The sequence below is a fragment of the Hyla sarda genome, chromosome 6 (assembly GCF_029499605.1).
Source record: "Hyla sarda isolate aHylSar1 chromosome 6, aHylSar1.hap1, whole genome shotgun sequence".
In the NCBI taxonomy this organism is placed as follows: Eukaryota; Metazoa; Chordata; class Amphibia; order Anura; family Hylidae; genus Hyla; species Hyla sarda.
This window is the reverse complement of record NC_079194.1, coordinates 59,066,719-59,089,764: the sequence shown is the minus strand read 5'-3', so window position 1 is coordinate 59,089,764 and position 23,046 is coordinate 59,066,719. Positions and strand designations below refer to the sequence as shown.

The 23,046-nt window shown below is 43.6% G+C and overlaps 1 protein-coding gene across 1 annotated transcript in view; it reads left to right on the top strand.

Moving 5' to 3' along the window:
• The window catches only part of LOC130277434 (meiosis inhibitor protein 1-like), a 77,205-nt gene that overhangs the window by 45,210 nt on the left and 8,949 nt on the right, over positions 1–23,046 (top strand). Inside the window, exons 10-17 of the mRNA XM_056528104.1 lie at positions 1,667–1,781; positions 3,009–3,125; positions 4,732–4,831; positions 9,770–9,904; positions 11,408–11,519; positions 12,708–12,799; positions 18,887–19,028; positions 22,012–22,123. Of these exons, the coding sequence (XP_056384079.1) occupies positions 1,667–1,781; positions 3,009–3,125; positions 4,732–4,831; positions 9,770–9,904; positions 11,408–11,519; positions 12,708–12,799; positions 18,887–19,028; positions 22,012–22,123 (925 nt within the window). The remainder of the gene's footprint in view (positions 1–1,666; positions 1,782–3,008; positions 3,126–4,731; positions 4,832–9,769; positions 9,905–11,407; positions 11,520–12,707; positions 12,800–18,886; positions 19,029–22,011; positions 22,124–23,046) is intronic.

The following is a 23,046-nucleotide window of genomic DNA, read 5'->3' as shown; positions in this document are numbered from 1 at the left end:
TTGGGCCTATAAAAAAGAAGTATAAAAGTAAGGAAAGAAAAATGCCATAGTAATAGAGTAAATGAAAACAGAGAATGACAATTGCAATAAGAATAAACAAGATGACAATGCCAATTGCAATAATATGCAGTAGACAATAGAATGAAAATAAAAATAAGAATAAAAAGTAAATTAAAAAATAATAAGAAAAAATAGAAGAAAATTATTAATTATAATTTTAAATCTAAATTAAAAATTTTAAATTTTTACTTTCTAATTTTTATTTTTTATATTTTATCTTTTTTTTATTCTTATTTTAATTCTATTGCCTACTGAATCTCATGTTCATTCTTATTACAATTGTCATTCTCTGTTTTCATTTACTCTATTGCTATGGCATTTTCCTTTTTCTTTTCCTTTCCTTTATACATCTTTTTTCTAGGTCCAATATGGTTGTAACATTTGTTTTAAATAAATATTTACACTAATTAACCATTTATACTTTTTATGCCTGTTTGCCCAAATTTTCCTGATCCTCACCTGGTATTGTCTGTTACCCTTGTCCCTATTCCCTATCTCCCTCCCCTTTTCTCCCATCTGTCTACTAATTATAGTACATCACCATAAAAGATTGGGCATTCAGGCTACATGCATGCATCTTTCTCTATACAGCTACTGAAGAAGAGGCCCGTGGCCTTGAAACGCGTCTAGCCCTTACAGCCACAAGACCCCTACCCACATCCTCAATGTGACCTGTCCTTTACCCTTATACCAAGCCTACCACGAGGATGCTACCACAATCCATTTTCTGCTGAACCACGTCCACCACAAAATCTATTGGACCGAATTTTGGCCATCCACACATTAGTTCTATACAATACAAGCTAATCAGCTCTCACTCCAGGGATTCTTCACCACTTATGTGACTATATCTGAAGTCTGCCAGCTGCGCTGCCATTGGGCGGCTTCCCAGGGATCATCTCTCACTTCAAATAACCTCTGAAACTGCTCACACGGTCACTGGCACATTTCATCTTGTCTTGCTGAGAATCGGCCTCGCACCAACAGGCCGTCCGGTAGGCTAGGGCTGTGCACCGAGGTCTGAGCTCTACACCGTATACATTTCCCATGATCGGGTGAGCGGTGCTGTGCACCACAGTACTATTCATGGGACTATTATTCTCATTGACTATTTTATTTGGCCATCTAACGCTATCGAAAGGGGTTTACAGAATATGGACAATTTATTATAACGGCATATGGAAACTTTATTCTGATATTACCATTGGGCAAATGATATTGAGGTGGTCATATTTTATATTGTTTTATTTTAATTTGTGCTATTGATGTTTTTTTTTAGTCTGCCGCAAGGGCCCTGAGACTGTACTCATATTACATATTATATATATTATTTGATATTAAAAAAATTAAGCATTTATTCTGATTATTCATATTAGACTGCTCATTCTACATACTATTTCTTTACCATATATTCACACATCTTATATACCTTTGAGGCACTGGTTTGAATTCTATATTCTTTTTTAATTGTACCTCTTAGTATATTGTAGACCTATTGGGGGTGTAGGTAACACCAGCTACCTTGGGTATATTTCTCACTACAGTGAGCTACACCATTTCTTTTTTGTTTCCAGTATGCACAAGGCTAATGTGTCTTTTATTGCAGATTTTGTTATCCAGAGACGAGTTTTTACAGATTGCAAGCACACAATGTATTGCAGCGGTTCTTGTGCATTTTTCAGCTAAATATGCACCCTCCTTTATACTTGCTGATATTCCAGGTAATTTATCTATGCATTACATACTTAAAGTGTACCCGTCATTTAGAAAAACTTTTGACATGTCACAGAAGCACGTCAAAAGTTTTAATTGGCTGAGATCAGTGCCTAGACCACCACCGATCAGGAGAATGAGCGGGAAGAAGTGTGCTGTACCATGCTTCACTACCTGGCTTGCGTTGATCTCCATTCAGCTTCTCTGGAGATTGCTGTAAGCCGGAGAGTAAAGAGCGCTACTGTGCTCTTCTTCCTGCTCGTTCTCCTGATCAGTGTGAACAAAAAATCTTTCTTTTTTCTTGACATTGCTCATCAATCATCGGAGATGGAACTTGGAGTCAGATAGCTTGTTGCCTAGGTACAGACCCCCGCTTAACTGCAGAAAAGGGGGGCGGTCTGGTGGGTGTTTGTCTCTGTCTGTCTTTATATCTGTCTGTCTGTCTCTATAGCTGTCTGTCTATCTCTATATCTATCTGTCTGTCTGTCTCTATGTCTGTCTGTCTGTCTTTATATCTATCTGTATGTCTCTATAGCTGTCTGTCTATCTCTATATCTGTCTGTGTGTCTCTATATATGTCTGCCTGTCTCTATATCTGTCTGTCTGTCTGTCTATCTCTATATCTGTCTATCTTTGTACACACCAGCCCAACCACCTGTTGTAAAGTGGAATGGTGCTCCAAGGAAATGCGCTGTCAATAAGGAGAGGAAAGCAGCAGGAATATAAGAGAAGGAGGCAAATTTGCCAAATTGATTGTATTTGCAGAACTATTTGCCTTAACAAACCCTACAAGAGTAACTATATTAGTTGAGATGGGAATATCCATTTAAATCTAATCAAATGAAACTCAGTGGGAATCATTGCCATAATTCATATGACACATTTCTTTTTAAGCGCTGATTTGAAATACGCTTTGCAGGAAAAAAAAAGGAGTAACATGTCACTCCTTCAGCCTGACATGGATTAGCTCCAATGAACAGGGCTTTAATCAGCACCTGAATCTGCTGCTCTGAAAACTGTGTAGTAACAGAGGGTATGGCCTGGAATCCACTTCAGGTTTTTCAGATAGAAAAACCCATTGTGTAAACATATCATCATGATACATGATTTATTATAATTCAATTGTGGTTATATCATTTAGGTTGATATGATGTAAAAATCTTATAAGTGTTACGAATCTTATACCCTAACAGTATATTGCATGCATATATTTTAATACACTGATTGTCTTGCAGAGTTTTTATTTGAAAACCTATTGTGCACAAGTGAAGCCCTCATCTGGTCAATATACTGCTGTCTTATCCTTATGACTGAGGAGAGGATTTTCTTCACTAAATTCCACACGGTGTACGGTATGATGAACAATAGTGTTGAGCGGCATAGGCCATATTCGAATTCGCGAATATTCGCGAATATATGGACGAATATTCGCAAATATTCGCATATTCGTAATATTCTCGTTGTATTTTCGCATATGTAAATATTCGCGTGTGTGAAAATTAACATATGCGAAAATTAGCATATGCAAATTTCCGCATATGCGAAAATTCGCACGCCGGTCTCACACAGTAGTATTAGAGCCTTCTTTACACCACACAAGCTGGAAGCAGAGAGGGATGATCACTGTGATGTGTACTGTGAAAAAAAAATCAAATAAAAAAAACAAATATTCGTAATTACGAATATATAGCGCTATATTCGCGAATATTCGCGAATTCGCGAATATGCGATATTCGCGAATAAAATTCGAATTGCGAATATTCGCGAGCAACACTAATGAACAATACTTTTCAAATGTAAAATCCATATTGAGGGAATTGATTAAGTTAGCCTTAAACTAAGCTATAATTTTGGTACTGATCGTAAGGACTGACTTTACTCCTAATGTATTAACAAGATACTGTATATTGTATGAGAATTTTGCAAGGCTAACAAATGACACGTAGCTAGAACACAGTGGGAGAAATTCATACAAATGAATAGAACAAACAAAAAAACACTTTTTTTGAGGTCCCAATGACACTTTTAGAAGCTGTGATATTCTGGCCAAAAAACACTGCGGCCAGATGTTAGCTGTAAATCAATGAGAAATCACAAAATTCTTTTCCCACTTGGCATTTTTCAGTTTGGCGGCTTTTAAATCTTTTTGCCTTTTTTCACTCTTTTTTTTTTGGCATTTTTCTGCTCCTTGGTGGTTTTGCAAAGTCGCAGCATATTGAGCCTCTGGCGTTTTGGTAGTCAAAATCGTGGCATTTTTCTCCCGTAGAAGTCTATGGGAGTAAAAATACGCCAAGAAAAACGACATGTGGGCTTTAACTTTGGTGTTTTTGCAGGTGGTTTTTATTCTTTTTTGGACTTTAGCAATCCAAAAAAGTGATGGAGATACCCTTTTTTTTTAAATAAAATTTCTTAGGGTACCATTAAAAAAATGTGTGGGACCTGTGTGTGATGGTGGTATCACAATTCTTCTGTGATTATCGCCCCAATATTTATTTTAAACAGAATACAAAATTACTCAGGTCTCGAGATTTCCCAGGTTGCAGGGCAGCCGAAACATCACATCACTAGTCAGGTGTGCAAAGGGAGCCTGTCCTTCTTCAATGGGTGGAGCGACCACTGGGTGGGAGAGAGATCAGTTTGCAACAGCTGTAGGCACCCTGTTTAGAAAACACTGATCTATTGCATTGAAGGGATCAAAGATGTGTTTCAATGGGTGGGGTGGCTGATGTGTGGGAGGGAGGAAAGTGACCTCATACTTACAAACTATGGAACTATGGGATTTGTAGTTTAGAGAACAAAATTCAACAGGAAATACCCAGTTCTGGCAGGTACGTACCACTAAAATCACCTTATGGTGGTTAACGCCTTTAACCAGCATGCCATAGGAAAACAGAGCCAGGTGCTGCATATATATGCACGCACCTGGCTCTAAGTTTGTCCTTTTCTTTAACTATTTAGGTTTCGAGGCTGTGCTAAAAAGTTTAAAGTATGTACTGAAGATGAACAACATGGAACTACAGAAACAGGGTCTGTTACTGCTTACGGAAATTCTAAAAAGGTTTGTATTTGAAGATATTATACACATATTTCAGCATAGAATATTTTTATAAGGGAGAACTGACAGGCTGTTTATCTGCCCTAAACCCAATACCCTGGGTTATAGTGTAGGTGAACATGAGTAAAATAATGTTATATTCACTAGAATTGGTCCGGCCGTTTTCTAGATATTGCTTCAGTTGCTAGTAGCAAAATAAGTCTTGTGCGCAATAGAGGTGGGAGACAGCTTGCCGAGCTTCCCTGCCTATGTCCTGTTTGCTGCACTATGGCCGCCATATTCTGCATACTTCTGATCCTTCACTCTCTGAAAGCGAAGAGTTATAAATATGCAGAAGATAAGCGGGGTTGGTTGGTTAACTCCTGACCAACATCACCAGTACACAGTATACAGAGACTTTCCCTAAGAGGAAAGCCAAACCACTGCCACGTGCAGCCTCTCCATTAACAAAGCTGTGCGAACCCAGAGCCGGGTTACTCTGGGGACTGCAACACCACTTACAACACTGTTGACATACTAGGAACACTACTATTCCCAGCCCAGCAGACAACCCCCTGGGTCGCCACAGAAACACCAGCAGCACTTTTGGTTTGTAGAAATTTGGTTGCCATTGGATGTGTTATACAGTGGTCCCTCAACATACGATGGTAATTCGTTCCAAATGAACCATGTATGTTGAGGGATCAGTGCAATGTAAAGTATAGGAAGTTATACTCACCTGTCCCCGCTGCTCTGGACCGTCACCGCTGCTCTGGATGTCGCCCTCCATCACTGCCGTCACATCCCGGGGGTGTCTCCGTCGCTCCGGACCATCTCTGCTGTCACGATGCCGGCTGGCAGGAGGTGGATCCTCTGTGCCAGAGAGGGATGGCGAGGACCGCGCTAGTGGACCGGTTCTAAGACACTACAGGTTTTCACCAGAGCCCGCCGCAAAGCGGGATGGTCTTGCTGCGGCGGTAGTGACCAGGTCGTATCCACTAGCAACGGCTCACCTCTCTGGCTGCTGAAGATACAGAAGATAGGCGAGGTACAAGGGAGTAGGCAGTAGCAAGGTCGGACGTAGCAGAAGGTCGGGGGCAGGCGGCAAGGTTCGTAGTCAAGGGAGATAGCAAAGGTACTGGTACACAGGGTATAAACACACAAAGAACGCTTTCACTGGCACTAAGGCAACAAGATCCGGCAAGGGAGAGCAAGGGAGGAGACTAGATATAAGCAGGGAACAGGTGGGAACCAATTAAGCTAATTGGGCCAGGCACCAATCATTGGTGCACTGGCCCTTTAAGTCTCAGGGAGCTGGCGCGCGCGCGCCCTAGAGAGCGGAGCCGCGCGCGCCAGCACATGACCGCAGGAGACGGGAACGGGTAAGTGACCTGGGATGCGATTCGCGAGCGGGCGCGTCCCGCTGTGCGAACCGCATCCCCAACGGCCATGACAGAGCAGCGCTCCCGGTCAGCGGGACTGACCGGGGAGCTGCAGGGAAAGAGACGCCGTGAGCGCTCCGGGGAGGAGCGGGGACCCGGAGCGCTAGGCGTAACAGTACCCCCCCCCTTAGGTCTCCCCTTCTCTTTATCGGGTAACTGCCTCCCCTGGGATGAGGACACCGGGAAAGGATGGAGGGATTCCTCAACGGCAGGCAGAACCGCAGGAGTAGGAATGGGGAGAGAGGGCAGAGGGCGGGACCTGGCACGGGGCAGTGTGACACCAGGACGAGGGCCATGAGGGGACACAGAAGCTGGCCTGATGGAACTGGGAGGGGGGGAGGGGCATTTCCTGTGGCAGGCAGAGTCCTTAATGACCTTAGGGGGACCAGATACAGGAGGAACCACAGAGTTACGGCAAGGGTTACTGGGAACCGGTTTTAGACAGTTCTTGGAACAAGAGGACCCCCAACTCTTGATCTCCCCAGTGGACCAATCCAGGGTTGGGGAATGAAGTTGAAGCCAGGGAAGTCCAAGGAGAATTTCCGAGGTGCAATTGGGGAGGACCAAAAGTTCAATCCTCTCGTGGTGAGATCCGATGCTCAGAAGAAGGGGCTCCGTGCGGAAACGTATGGTACAGTCCAACCTGGCTCCGTTGACCGCGGAAACGTGGAGTGGCTTGACAAGACGGGTCACCGGAATACGGAATTTATTCACAAAGGAGTCCCGAATAAAATTCCCAGAAGCTCCAGAGTCCAGGCAGGCCACGGCTGAGAGGGGAGAGCTGGCTGAAGTGGAAATCCGAACAGGTACCGTGAGACGTGGAGAAGCCGACTTGACATCAAGAGACGCCACACCCACGAGAGCTGAGTGCGAGCGTGCGTTTCCCAGACGTGGAGGACGGATTGGGCAATCCACCAGAAAATGTTCAGTACTGGCACAGTACAGACAAAGATTCTCTTCCTTACGGCGATTCCTCTCTTCCAGGGTCAGGCGAGACCGATCCACTTGCATGGCCTCCTCGGCGGGAGGCCTAGGCGCAGATTGCAGTGGAGACTGTGGGAGAGGTGTCCAGAGATCTAAGTCTTTTTCCTGGCGGAGCTCTTGATGCCTCTCAGAAAAACGCATGTCAATGCGAGTGGCTAGATGAATGAGTTCATGCAGGCTAGCAGGAGTCTCTCGTGCGGCCAGAACATCTTTAATGTTGCTGGATAGGCCTTTTTTAAAGGTCGCGCAGAGAGCTTCATTATTCCAGGAAAGTTCAGAAGCAAGAGTACGGAATTGTATGGCGTACTCGCCAACGGAGGAATTACCCTGGACCAGGTTCAGCAGGGCAGTCTCCGCAGAAGAGGCTCGGGCAGGTTCCTCAAAGACACTTCGAATTTCCGAGAAGAAGGAGTGAACAGAGGCAGTGACGGGGTCATTGCGGTCCCAGAGCGGTGTGGCCCATGACAGAGCTTTTCCAGACAGAAGGCTGACTACGAAAGCCACCTTAGACCTTTCAGTAGGAAACTGATCCGACATCATCTCCAAGTGCAGGGAACATTGCGAAAGGAAGCCACGGCAAAACTTAGAGTCCCCATTAAATTTGTCCGGCAAAGACAGGCGGAGGCTAGGAGTGGCCACTCGCTGCGGAAGGGGTGCAGGAGCTGGCGGAGGAGATGATTGCTGATGAAGTTGCGACTGAAGTTGGTGCACAATGGTGGACATTTCTGACATCTGGTGGGTTAGATGGGCGATCTGTCGGGCTTGCTGGGCGACCACCGTGGTGATATCAGAGGCAACTGGCAGGGGAACCTCAGCGGGATCCATGGCCGGATCTACTGTCACGATGCCGGCTGGCAGGAGGTGGATCCTCTGTGCCAGAGAGGGATGGCGAGGACCGCGCTAGTGGACCGGTTCTAAGACACTACAGGTTTTCACCAGAGCCCGCCGCAAAGCGGGATGGTCTTGCTGCGGCGGTAGTGACCAGGTCGTATCCACTAGCAACGGCTCACCTCTCTGGCTGCTGAAGATACAGAAGATAGGCGAGGTACAAGGGAGTAGGCAGTAGCAAGGTCGGACGTAGCAGAAGGTCGGGGGCAGGCGGCAAGGTTCGTAGTCAAGGGAGATAGCAAAGGTACTGGTACACAGGGTATAAACACACAAAGAACGCTTTCACTGGCACTAAGGCAACAAGATCCGGCAAGGGAGAGCAAGGGAGGAGACTAGATATAAGCAGGGAACAGGTGGGAACCAATTAAGCTAATTGGGCCAGGCACCAATCATTGGTGCACTGGCCCTTTAAGTCTCAGGGAGCTGGCGCGCGCGCGCCCTAGAGAGCGGAGCCGCGCGCGCCAGCACATGACCGCAGGAGACGGGAACGGGTAAGTGACCTGGGATGCGATTCGCGAGCGGGCGCGTCCCGCTGTGCGAACCGCATCCCCAACGGCCATGACAGAGCAGCGCTCCCGGTCAGCGGGACTGACCGGGGAGCTGCAGGGAAAGAGACGCCGTGAGCGCTCCGGGGAGGAGCGGGGACCCGGAGCGCTAGGCGTAACATCTGCTGCCTGGGATCGTCGCTCTTCATCGCCGTCATCACTATACTGAGCACACCGCTCCTATTGGATGACGGGACGACGTGCGCGGCGATGTGATGACGACGAAGGAAAGCGACGGCGATGCAGGGGATCCTGGAGAGGACGGTCCGGAGCGCCGGGGACAGGTGAGTGATCATCACCGGATCCCATGGGGCACCTTAAACGGCTATCCGGTGGCAGCTGAAGCAGTCTGTGCTGCCGGATAGCCGTTTATGTGATGGCCCCGACATACAAAAGCATCGTATGTTTATGCTGCCTTCAACATGCGATGGCCTCTGAGAGGCCATCGTATGTTGAAATTATCGTATGTCGGGGCCATCGTAGGTCGGGGGATCACTGTAATGGGCTCTGTCACGTCAAAAAAGTTTTGAATGGTCGGGGTCTGAGTGTTCAGGACCCCACCGATCAAGAGAATGAGCTGGTAGAAGTAAAAAAAAATAGCATTTACAATGTTTAGTGTTTTTATTTTCTTATGGGGTTAAAATCGGTACTGTTTCTAACCAAAGTGTAAATTGTATTATAGACTGGTGCAAAAAACAGAAAGGGGGAGGGCACGCTGAACTGAATATTCACCTATAACAAATATAGGATGCATATGCACTCACCGCTCGGCACATGTCACTGTGTTCTGGAGGCAGCTGGATTTCAGAGTGGTCGCATCACATGTAGCACTCAGAGGCAACGCCGGCAGTTTCGCACGTGAGTGTGTGCTTCTTCCGGCCTCACAGAGGCCGGAAGAAGCACGCACTCATGTGCGAAACTGCCGGCGTTGCCTCTTAGTGCTACCTGTGATGCGTCCACGCTGAGATCCAGCTGCCCGTGACCCGGACTCCGGAACGCAGCGACAAGTGCTGAGCGATTAGTGCATATGCATGCTCTTTTGTTATATTTGTAAATTGTATTATATTGTGTATAATACTCTGTGCTTCTCTATGGCCTCACAGGCAGCCTGTTGAAATAAAGCTTTTTACCAGTACTGGAATGTATAAAGCTGCTGTAGATGTTCTGAGGGTGGCAGTCAACAGCTCTGTTTTGGAAGTTGCCATACAAGCGTCTAAAGCGGTGTCGTCATTTTTAAGGTTAGCTATTGATATGAAATATTACATGTTTATACCAGTGTTGCAGTTTTCAATACTATTTACTACTGGAAACTGACTTGATGCAGTTACAAAACGCAACAGCAAGGCAACCTAATTGTACGTTTTCACCAATACCATTCATATACTTTCTGCAATATATCAGAACAATATAATGAAATAAAAACTAAGGCCCTTTCAACTGATGTTAATAGTCTTTGGAATGATATATTTGTATGACAATAAAAAAAAAAAAAAAATTAAAAAACAACCCCATACCACTAAACCTAAAATGTGGTGTGAACAGAGTTTGCACAGGTTAATAGTGTGGGTGATGCTGATTCCAACAATCTATTCTGTTTTTTGGATCAGTGGCAATGTTCCCAAGTTATGGCCTAAAATTCAAATATGTAAATTAACTTCTTGGTGGCTTTCCCTAGCCCAGTGTTTCCCAATCATGGTGCCTCCAGCTGTTACAAAACTTTGCCCACCCGCATTGGCTCTGTGCCATCACCAGCACGGATGAGTGGCCAGTACCACCAGTGTGTATTCCAGGTACATGTGGTACATGCTGGCGTTGGCTAGAGATGTCACAGCTTGTATCGGCTACATGCTTGTAGAAAAAGGAATTACCGTAATATTTATGGAGGGGGTATAGCACTGGGACACTGAGCGTGGGCATAACAGTGCACCAAGGGGCTAGGGAACGCCCGTATTGCAGAGGCAACTATGTCATACCCATCTACCTGACTGCTCAGCATTGCAGAGTCTATCCACACCAAACTTTGCAGAATAGGCAGGAGAGCAACACAACATTTAAATGCTCGGAGAGGCAATACGCCGCTATGAGCAGACACACTGCTATGTGCGAGCCAAAGCGCGCATGCGCAGCATACTCGCAAATCGCAACTGCTCTCTGCCTAGCTCATGGAGCAGGGGGAGCGGCCACGATGTGTGCGAGTACACCGCGCATGCGTGGCGAGTCGTACATCGCTTCAGTGTGTCTGCTAGTAGCAGCGTATTGCCACTCCGAGCAGGCACATGTAAAGCCACCGTGTAGCGCTCCTTCAGCGGCGGATCTACAGCGTAAAATACGCTGTGGGTCCGCTCGTGTGAACGTACCCTTAGGGTCCGTTCACACGGACGGATTACCTACGGAATTCCCGCATCGTATTTACTGCAGAAAATCCGCAGCAGATTTTGCCACCATTGTCTTCCATGGGTCCGAAGGAAAATCTGCCTCTACTGAGGATTTTCTGCTTACCCATTGAAGTCAATGGTAGCAAAATTCCACAGGTAATCCGCCCGTGTGAACGGACCCTTACGGTGAGTTAAAGGAATTTAAGCTTCATTAGTATCTGCAACAAATTCAAAGCAATTTGCTGTGAACCAGTTTACAATGTTTTACCAAGGATGTGTGACAAGCACAGATGAAGAACACAGTTAGCACTGCTCAACCACAAGGTATACAGTGAATAAAAGTAATTTTTCTATCTACTTTCATAGAAAGGATCATCTCAGTATTCCAGTCCAGTATGAAGAGTTGGAGAAGCTTCTTAAACAGATGATGGAGCGCTGCTCAGAGCTTTCTTTTACATCCCCAAGAAGGAAATCTTCAGTGAGTCTTATTGTAGAGAGCTTACTGAATCCATATAATGAAGGCCTGTAGACATAGGCATGTTTGACATACTTTGCTTCTTACTGATACTTTCTAATTTTTATCTCTATCATTGTTGAGTTCAGAAATGAAATTCAACAATGATAGAGATTGGATAGAACTGGAGGCACCCTAGTTGGGAAACACTGGAGTAGACCATATGAGTTGAGTTCAGAAATGAAATTCAACAATAAAAGAGATAAAAATTAGAAAGATCAGTAAGAAGCTAAATATGTCAAACATGCCTATTTCCAAGGCCGGTCATTTTATGGTTTACAGCAGCTGATAAGCCCTGAAATTAAAGGGGTACTCTGGTGCTTACACATCTTATCCCCTATCCAAAGGATAGGGGATAAGATGCCTGATCGCGGGAGTCCCGCAGCTGGGGACGCCCGGGATCATGCACGCGGCACCTCGTTTGTAATCAGTCCCCGGTCCGCTCCGGGTCTGATTACGGTCGATCGCAGGGCCGGCGGCGTGTGACGTGACGCCTCCGGCCCCGTGTGACGTCACGCTCCGCCCCTCAATGCAAGCCTACGGGAGGGGGCGTGATAGCTATCATGCCCCCTCCTGTAGGCTTGCATTGAGGGGCGGAGCGTGACGTCACACGGGGGCGGAGGTGTGACGTCACACGCCGCCGGCCCTGCGGGCGACCGTAATCAGACCTGGAGCGAACACGCTCCGAGGACTGATTACAAACGGGGTGCCGCATGCATGATCCCGGGCATCCCCACTGTGGGACTCCCGCGATCAGGCATCTTATCCCCTATCCTTTGGATAAGGGATAAGATGTGTAAGCACCGGAGAACCCCTTTAAATGAAAGTAGTTTACAAATCTGTTTAACTTTTTGGCAACAGCTCATTTTTTTAATGGTTTTACCCCTTTAATGCAGCTCTGGTTAAGACTGGAGCAAACGGTCTCCGGTGTGGGCTCCTTTTCACCAGAATGTGATGATTGCAATGTGATATTTACTTCCAAAATGACATGTAGATGGAAATGGAACACTGCGAACTGTATTATTGTTTCTCTTCCCAGATAACCCCTTTCATATTCCACTCTACTTTTGTCTTTTACAAATGGATTCTTACTTTCTAACTACAGTATATACATGTATTTGTATTAAATATTGGATTTATTTATTTTTATAGAGGAAGCAAACTAAGAAGGATGAGACTAAAAGTATCTCCCGTCAAGGACAGTTTCTTACTAATGTGCTAGAGAGCTTTCACAATGCCTGCAGGTAAGGGACCTTAGATTGCATAGAACGTTTCCCAATAAGGGTGCCTTCAGCTGTTGCAAAAGTACAACTCCCAGCAGGCCTTTGGTTGGTTAAATTGGGGAAATGGATGCAAGCAAGTTGAGAGGCTGTGAATAAGAAGAGATGGGCTAAACTTACCTGGGCTCTTGTGTGGTGTCGGGTGAGGGTAATGTGCAAATTAACCTTTTCGTGATGCCTGGGCACGGTTAGCCTATACACTGTCTGAGGTTGAGCCAGCTTCTCCTGTGCCATGCACAGGCAATAAATACTCTGACGCAAGGTTACAGATAACTGTCTTTACTGAGGCAGGATAGATGGTAAAATCCATTACAGCTCAGATTGGTACGCAAGGTAAACCTTGGAAGCCTATCGCCTTGCTGGGACTTGTAGTTGCTTGGATTGTGCTGTATATGACTGACTTGCTGTATGGCAACCCACACTGACTTTAGTGACTGACTTGAATGACTGACTTGGACTTGAATCCCCAGGACTTTAGTGCTTACCGCTAGGCTTTAACGTTTTTAGTGCAGGGGATATGCTTTAGAAGATGCCAGGTTGCAGGATTAGACTTGTTAAATTATAGCCTCCTCAGAACACCTCACACCCTCTCTTCAGACTTCCTCCAGGAGTTCAGATCACAGCAGGTGTTGCTAGCTGTGCATTCAGCAAAGCCGTAAAAACATCAGGAACAAGGTGTTTCATTGAAAATATACTGGTTTTCATACCAAAAAAACAAATAAATGTGCTACAGTTGGGGAGGACTTGGCCCCCCGTAGAAGCACCAGTTTTTTGCAAATAAAAAATATTTTCATACATAAAAAATGTATGTGATAAAATGTACCATAAAACATCCAGAATGAACCCCTGTAACACCGAACATACAATGAGAGTTGTTGCATAATGTCTTACACTGCCTGTACTGACATAGTGTGAGGCAGAGACGTGCAAAGATATTGGATGTCACAAACCAGCCATGACATTGAATCATCCCAAGTCATATTTTCCAACAAGGACAAAAGGTGTTTAGTGTAAACCTGAGTTCTTAACTGAGAATTTGCCTGGGCCAAGGGTGTGTTTCTGGGATTCAGAAGAATTGCACTCAAGGAGGCGTAGATCGTCTAAAGCGATCTGCTCCTGCATAGAATTAGGGTAGAAGCAGGGTCACAATTGTCAGGACTGTGTGTATCATTACCATTAATGCCCAAAAAAATTTCTCCTTAAAGTCAATGCATGTACAAATTTATTAACATCAATGATAGTATCAAAAACATCAAAATGTTTAGTGGGACAAAATTGGCTGAAAGCTCTCAGAGATCTGGAGACTTTGTGGATATACCAATTTGACTGCTTCCAGCCAAAAGGTTTAAATAGCTGCACTGACTTATTCTTTCATTATTAGAGTACTGTTTGTTTCTTTTCTTTTTCTAGCGTTAAAGTTTTTGGTTTGTTTCATATTTTAAAGGTATAGTTCAGATGGTGCTTTTTTTCAGTTGGTATCTGAAACTGCATGTAAGAGTGCTCTGTGATGGATCGCAGGGGGTTAATCCTTCCGCAGGTGTTACCATCATGTTTCACTCCTCCTTTTTGACTATAAATTCATCACTGTTACGTACATGCAATACGTTTTGCTAAAGGGTCATAGACTCGAAATGCGTCAACCATGCATGTTGATTGTCTTCACTTTGTTCCTTATGTTTTTACGGCTGCAATAAATCTGGAGTTTTAAAAGAGTGCCGACATTTCTGTTTCTTTCTTCTGTTTGCTGAGAGTTGGACCGTGCATCCCGCCTGCAGTGAGCTGACACCTGTCTGCAATTGTGCATTCAGCAAAGCATTGAAACTGAGAACCAACTAGCTCCTCCCACCCTATATATCGGGCAGATTTGGAGGATTCCCATTGGGCAGATAGGTCACATGGTTAACCTCTGCATACTTCCCTGACAACAGGTTTTAACAGGCTTAAAGCAACAGGTACATAGAAAATTCCAGAACATTAACCACAGCATAACATTAATATATATTGAGTCCTGAGTAGTGTCGGCCCAAGACAGACACTGAAGGCAACATCTGCCACACAGGATGGGCAGGATACTATATTCTGTACTGGGTCACCACACTTGCCGTGCTGGGGAACATCCCCTAGGCTTTTTAGCGTCATTTACATTTAATCAAGAAGTCTTTTATCTCCACATTGAAAAGGACTATGGGAAAAAAATAAAAATAAAAAGTTATGCCTGGAATCCTGCTGACTAACTGATCTAGCCATGTGCCTATCTATACCCGTTTTTCTGCTGACTGGTCTGCTTTAATAGTATTACACTGTGGCCTTCTTGGTGGTTTGGTTTTGTGTTAGATTTGCCAATGGCGTCTCGGGGCTCATTGGCAGCTAGTATCGGTCCATCGGAAGTAGACATTACTTAAATATGCAATAAGTGAAATATGGCTTATCCGGACTGCCCCCATTCTTCTGCCGTTCTATCTAAATGCCTGCCTCTCCATCATATATTTGACAGCCGGAGTCTCTCTTCTGGTTTATGCATCAGTCTCTATCTCGGTCTAAAGTGATCAGTCATTAACCCCTTAACGACGCAGGACGTATATTTACGTCCTGCGCCGTCTCCCGCGATATGAAGCGGGATCGCGCCGCGATCCCGCATCATATCGCGTCGGTCCCGGCGCTAATCAACGGCCGGGACCCGCGGCTAATACCACACATCGCCGATCGCGGCGATGTGCGGTATTAACCCTTTAGAAGCGGTGGTCAAAGCTGACCGCCGCTTCTAAAGTGAAACTGAAAGTATCCCGGCTGCTCAGTCGGGCTGTTCGGGACCGCCGCGGTGAAATCGCGGCGTCCCGAACAGCTGATCGGACACCGGGAGGGCTCTTACCTGCCTCCTCGGTGTCCGATCGACGAATGACTGCTCCGTGCCTGAGATCAAGGCAGGAGCAGTCAAGCGCCGATAATGCTGATCACAGGCGTGTTAATACACGCCTGTGATCAGGATGAGAGATCAGTGTGTGCAGTGTTATAGGTCCCTATGGGACCTATAACACTGCAAAAAAAAAAGTAAAAAAAAAGTGTTAATAAAGGTCATTTAACCCCTTCCCTAATAAAAGTTTGAATCACCCCCCTTTTCCCATAAAAAAATAAAACAGTGTAAAAAAATAAATAAATAAACATATGTGGTATCGCCGTGTGCGTAAATGTCCGAACTATAAAAATATATAATTAATTAAGCCGTACGGTCAATGGCGTACGCGCAAAAAAATTCCAAAGTCCAAAAAAGCGTATTTTGGTCACTTTTTATAACATTAAAAAATGAATAAAAAGTGATCAAAAAGTTCGATCAAAACAAAAATGATGCCAATAAAAACTTCAGATCACGGCGCAAAAAATGAGTCCTCATACCGCCCCGTACGTGGAAAAATAAAAAAGTTATAGGGGTCAGAAGATGACATTTTTAAACGTATAAATTTTCCTGCATGTAGTTATGATTTTTTCCAGAAGTGCGACAAAATCAAACCTATATAAGTAGGGTATCATTTTAACCGTATGTACCTACAGAATAATAATAAGGTGTAATTTTTACCGAAATATGCACTGCGTAGAAACGGAAGCCCCCAAAAGTTACAAAATGGCGTTTTTTTTTTTCGATTTTGTCGCACAATGATTTTTTTTCCGTTTCGCCGTGCATTTTTGGGTAAAATTACTAATGTCACTGCAAAGTAGAATTGGCGACGCAAAAAATAAGCCATAATATGGATTTTTAGGTGGAAAATTGAAAGGGTTATGATTTTTAAAAGGTAAGGAGGAAAAAACGAAAGTGCAAAAACGGAAAAACCCTTTAGAGTCCTTAAGGGGTTAAGTGTGGTTTTCCAGTATTTCAACACCCCTGAAATTTTTTTGTCTTTCCCCAAGGGCGGTTCTATCTAATTGATCTATATGGGGACACCGTATCGGGTTGAAAAATACAACCCTGGAGTCTCTTTACTGTAATCTTATTGATTGTGCACTCATGAAATGTCCTCTAGGAAGCGGAACAAAATATATGAAAAAAATAAACGTATTGAGGAATAATAGTTTTTCATATTTTCTATATTGTATTATCTCCTTTTTCTTGTGTACATTGACATCACACTGACTATGACTAGCATTTTCTCTGACCAGCTGAGACACCTACTTACCCATTGACGTTATTATCTATCTCTCTCTCTATTATTTAAGTGTTGGTTTGTTATTTAATGTACTAACATCTGTCTTGTATGTATATATGTGGTATCCTCTCTTTCCCTGATGAGCCCTGTTATCAGAAAGGGCGAAACTCGTTGGCAAGAGAGGTCTACTGATCTATATGCGCAGTATTGTCTATTTGTTTCCTGTCCCTATCCACACTTAGATTGAGGAGACCTCTACCTAGATAGGTAGGGTCTCCAGTGTAGGCACTCACCTATATCCTCACCCCCTTCCCTATGAGTCAGCACTTTTTTTTTTTTACTGAAATTTTTATTAAAGAGTTTTTCAAAATACAAAGTAATATATAGCAGCATACAAAGAACATCATGGAGGAATAATAGCTAGCCGATAGCTAGCAAAACAGAACACAAATACCAGGCTAACAAAAGGCCGCTACAGCAAGTCAAGGAGGACATATAAACACAAACAAAAGCATCTAACATCTCAGTGCCAGGACATTATGATCAGTATCCTAGCTGTAGAGGGCTCACCTCCATATAACAACAGAATCGGTTAAGCGCCCGAAGGGCTGCAAACATAAATAGGGAAAAACAAAGGGGGAGGGAAGGTGGAGAGAGTAATAAAGGGACCACGAAGACAAACACAAAACAGACCACAGTCGAGGGGGAAATGGAAAGGGGATCAGAAGGAAAAGAAAGAAAAGGTGGTTGACGGTAAGAGAAGCGGACCCAAGGCTCCCAAACTGCATGAAATGAGGGAAAAGAGTTGTTCAAAGAGGCCGTGAGGGATTCCAAGGAGCGAATTTCACGGACAGGTCAGACTCAGAGGGAGAAAGAGTCCTCTTCCAACATTTAGCTATTAGGGTCTTATCGGCCAAAGCAATTTGCATAAAAAGCTTGAAGGGATTTTTAGATAAGGCAGGGTGGGAAAGGTGGAGAAGGAATATTCGGGGATCTAGAGGGACCGGGACACCCAAAGTATCAGAGATCAATCGCTGAACCATCCTCCAGTAAGCCACTATAAGAGGACAGAACCAGAAGATATGGAAAACCGTACCCAAACCCACTCCACAACGCCAGCACTGAGGAGGGATAGATGGGTTCAGTCTATTTAAGAGCTCAGGGGTGTGATACCAACCCATAATCATTTTTTACTGGGTTTCTTTATAAGCTGTACAGATAGAAGCTTTTGAAGCCCTCACCCAAATCACACGCCACTGAGGATGGGTAATAATAGAACCAAGGGCCGACTTCCAACGGCTCATGTATCGGTGAGTCAGGGGATCCCCACCTGGAGGATGGAGGAGGTAAGAGTATATGTCGGAGAGAAGACCCCGCGCCTGAGGTCCACCACGGCACAACCGTTCAAACCCATCAGGCTGAAACACCACTAGAGAACCAGTTGTTGAGGACAAAAAGTGTCTAAGTTGCAGGTAGTGGAAATGCTCAGATGGGGGAGATCCCAGCGAGATACCAACTGTTCAGAAGGGAGGAGGGACCGAGACATCGGATCCACTACATCCGCCCAGCAAAAAAAAACACTAGAGCCCCATTCACGCACCAGAGTCAGCACTTTTGTACAATTTTTGTATCTAAGTAAATTTATTATTTTTTGATTATTTGAGCCTAATTGGTGATTTTTTCTCTTCTAGTAAAAGATTTGCCAATGGATATTACACATAATACATTTTTTATGCCGTGACCAAAGTGTCACTTTTCTATTAGTGTGAGCTCTGTGTCTGTCTATTTTACCACATTTCCAACTAGGTTGAATGGAGTAATACCAAATGACAAAAAATGTAAGTACATTATTTATTCTAGATAAATTATAATAAAATGAATACATTAGAATTTGTGATTTATTTCCACCAATTAGATTGGCCCTGGACTGTAAGGATTACCGCATAGCTCATTGCAATGCCTTCACAGCACCTTCTTCCAAAAGCAACAATACACTGCAGACATTTTCTTTGTACCTGATAAATACATGTGACAATTTTTGTATACCAATTGTTTTGGTGAGTACAATTTCTTATCATATAAGGTATAGATAAGGGATTTTAATTAATCAAAATGTCTGTTTTAATCTTAAAATCATCTATAAATGCGGCACCACTATTGAGTATTGACAGGTTTTCATGTCCTACTATAGCATCAAACCTTGTGTAGCTCACTGCCACTTTTTTTTAGTTTAGTTTTTCAGTGTTTTCTATATATATAACTCAAGGTGTGTGTGTCTGTATGTATTAGGGCTGTACGATATACAGGGTGGGCCATTTATATGGATACACCTTAATAAAATGGGAATGGTTGGTGATATTAACTTCCTGTTTGTGGCACATTAGTATATGTGAGGGGGGAAACTTTTCAAGATGGGTGGTGACCATGGCTGCCATTTTGAAGTCGGCCATTTTGAATCCAACTTGTTTTTTCAATAGGAAGAGGGTCATGTGACACATCAAGCTTATTGGGAATTTCACAAGAAAAACAATTATGTGCTTGGTTTTAACGTAACTTTTTCTGACCACTTATAAAATGTGTTCAATGTGCAGCCCATTGTGTTGGATTGTCAATGCAACCCTCTTCTTCCACTCTTCACACACTGATAGCAACACTACAGAAGAAATGCTAGCACAGGCTTCCAGTATCCGTAGTTTCAGGTGCTGTACATCTTGTATCTTCACAGCATAGACAATTGCCTTCAGATGACCCCAAAGATAAAAGTCTCAGGAGGTCAGATCGGGAGACCTTTGGGGCCATTCAACTGGCCCACAACGACCAATCCACTTTCCAGGATCTAGGAATGCTCGGGCCTGACACCCATAATGTGGTGGTGCACCATCTTGCTGGAAAAACTCAGGGAACGTGCCAGCTTCAGTGCATAAAAAGAGAAACACATCATCATGTAGCAATTTCGCATATCCATCCATATGATGAAGAATGGCCCCACTATCTTTGTACCCCATATACCACACCATACCATCAATTTTTGTGTTCCAACAGTCTTGGAGGGATCTATCCAATGTGGATTAGTGTCAGACCAATAGCGGTGGTTTTGTTTGTTAACTTCACCATTCACATAAAAGTTTGCCTCATCACTGAACAAAATCTTCTTCGTAAACTGAGGGTCCTGTTCCAATTTTTGTTTTGCCCATTCTGCAAATCCAGTGTGCCGATCTGGGTCATCCTCGTTGAGATGCTGCAGTAGCTGGAGTTTGTAAGGGTGCCATTTGTGAGTAGCTAATATCCGCCAAAGGGATGTTCGCCTAATGCCACTCTCCAGTGACATGCGGCGAGTGCTAAGCTGTGGGCTCTTGATGAATGAAGCTATGACAGCCACTGATGTTTCATCATTAGTGACAGATTTCATGCGTCCACATTTTGGCAAATCCAACACTGAACCAGTTTCACGAAACTTAGCAAGCAGTTTGCTAACTGTAGCATGGGAGATGGGTGGTCTCGTAGGGTGTCTTGCATTGAAATCTGCTGCAATGACCCGGTTACTGCGTTCACCAGACATCAACACAACTTCTATCCGCTCCTCACGTGTTAACCTCGACGACATGCCAATGTCTGTAAACAAAGAGAAACTTGTAAATAACTCATGAAAGAATAAAGTTACGTTAAAACCAAGCACACCAGTGTTTTTCTTGTGAAATTCCCAATAAGTTTGATTTGTCACATGACCCTCTTCCTATTGAAAAAACAAAAGTTGGATTCAAAATGGCCGACTTCAAAACGGCCGCCATGGTCACCACCCATCTTGAAAAGTTTCCCCCCCACATATACTAATGTGCCACAAACAGGAAGTTAATATCACCAACCATTCCCATTTTATTAAGGTGTATCCATACCCTGTAGAGTTAAATTAATCCTGAAAGGGGTACTCCGGTGAAAACCTTTTTTCTTTTAAATCAACTGGTGGCAGAAAGTTAAACATATTTGTAAATTACTTCTATTAAAAAATCTTAATCCTTCCAGTACTTATTAGCTGCTGAATGCTACAGAGGAAATTCCTTTCTTTTTGGAACACTGATGACATCACGAGCACAGTGCTCTCTGCTGACATCTCTGTCCATTTTAGCAACCATGCATAGCAGATGTATGTTAAGGGAAGCATGGTGGCTCAGTGGTTAGCACTGCTGCCTTGCAGTGCTGGGGACTTGGGTTCAAATCCCACTAAGGACAACAATAAATAAAGCGTTATTATTATTATAATAACATCAGCAGAGAGAACTGTACTCGTGATGTCATCAGAGAGCATTCCAAAAAGAAAAGAATTTCCTCTGTAGTATTCAGCAGCTAATAAGTACAGGAAGCATTAAGGTTTTTTAATAGAAGTAATTTACAAATATGTTTAACTTTCTGCCACCAGTTGATTTAAAAGAAAAAAGGTTTTTACCGGAGTACCCCTTTAACTCATCCACATTTGCGAGTGTTGGGGATTTTATCTAGAATCCTATGTAAGTCTTTGGGACTTTCCATACCTTTCTCTACAAGCTCCACTCTGCATCTTCTGCCTAGTGTGTCAGTCCAGCGTTTCCTGCAAAGCGGCCACTTCATCTTAAAATTATATTCAAACATATAAGGATACTGAATCATACTTAAAAGTGTGGCAACATATAGGTTTCATGGATGCACAATTGTTATGTAAACACAGCCTTATTTTGTTTAGATGTTGGAATATTTTTTCACTTTTTGTAGGAGTAGAGATTCCCATTACATTACACATAACATATTTGCATACAAAACACATACAAAATGATAGGGAGCAAGGGAAAAAACCGTGAGGGGAATCAATAGGGTTTTGTTATTGTCCATCATGCAGCGGACTAGCCAACTCTGTTTTCCGATCATGAACGGAATGTGAGAAAAAGGCACCAAACGGAGCCTCCGACACAGATGTGAACCTATCCTACATATGTTAAAGACTACATGATTTTACGTTTATGTTACTATACTGGTGTGTACTAGTCTATGTTCTTTCCTTTAAATTTGTAGAAATATTATGAATGGACAGCAGTTCCAGCAACAATGGAGATATTCTTCTTGATGCTTACTGATATGTTTGCAGTTGTACCTAATATGAAAGAGATATTTGCTGTAAAACTCGGTGTGTATGTAATCTTTGGATAAACCATTTAAGAGATTTTATTTCCTTTTGTTGTCATTGGTTCTGCACTTTGTCATTCATTTATAAAGAGCAGAGCAGAGAAGTGTTGGTGGCCATGTTCTCCATGACTTGTAGGTCCTACTCCTCCTCACAGTGAAGAGGCCTTGGTACTTACACGAGCTGCACATCCCTTTCATTGTATACAGAGGCCTGGTGGCTTAGGCTTCTTTCACACTACCTTTAGGCACCTGTAAAAACTCCCGTCATGAACTCACATCATATAGTCCCCAAAACAGTCGTCAAAAAATCCCATTCATGTCAAAGGGATTTTTTGACCATCCTGCAACACCAGTTATGTCCCATTATGAGTAACATCTGTTATCTTTGACGGCACAAAAGACGGTGCATGCACAAATTTTTTCCCCATCAAAAATAACGGTGGAATAACGGACGTTAAAATTAAAAAATTGAAGTCTAAGGGTGACGGATGTTCACATTTTACATCCGTTAGTGCCTATTATTTTAATGTCCGTTATGATCCATTATTTGTACTGCACATACTCAGAACATGGAAATAAAATAACAGACATAAAATAACGGACTATAACGGATGAAATGACGGGTGATAACGGATGAACATGTCTGTTATTTTGACAGAATGCCTGTTAAAATAATGGACATTGGTCGTCCGTTATCACCCGTTATGTTCAGTTATTTTTCTATTTTTTCATGACTTCTTTCAGGAGAAAAACAGCTGTCAAAATGCAGGAACATGACGGTAGTGTGAAAGAAGCCTAACGGCTGTAAAAATGTGGCCATATTATTAAATATTGTGTGCGCAGGCAACCACTTACCCATAGATATACATAGAGCAAATTAATGTTAAAAATGCAGACTTAATATGTCCACAATTTCGCGGACTC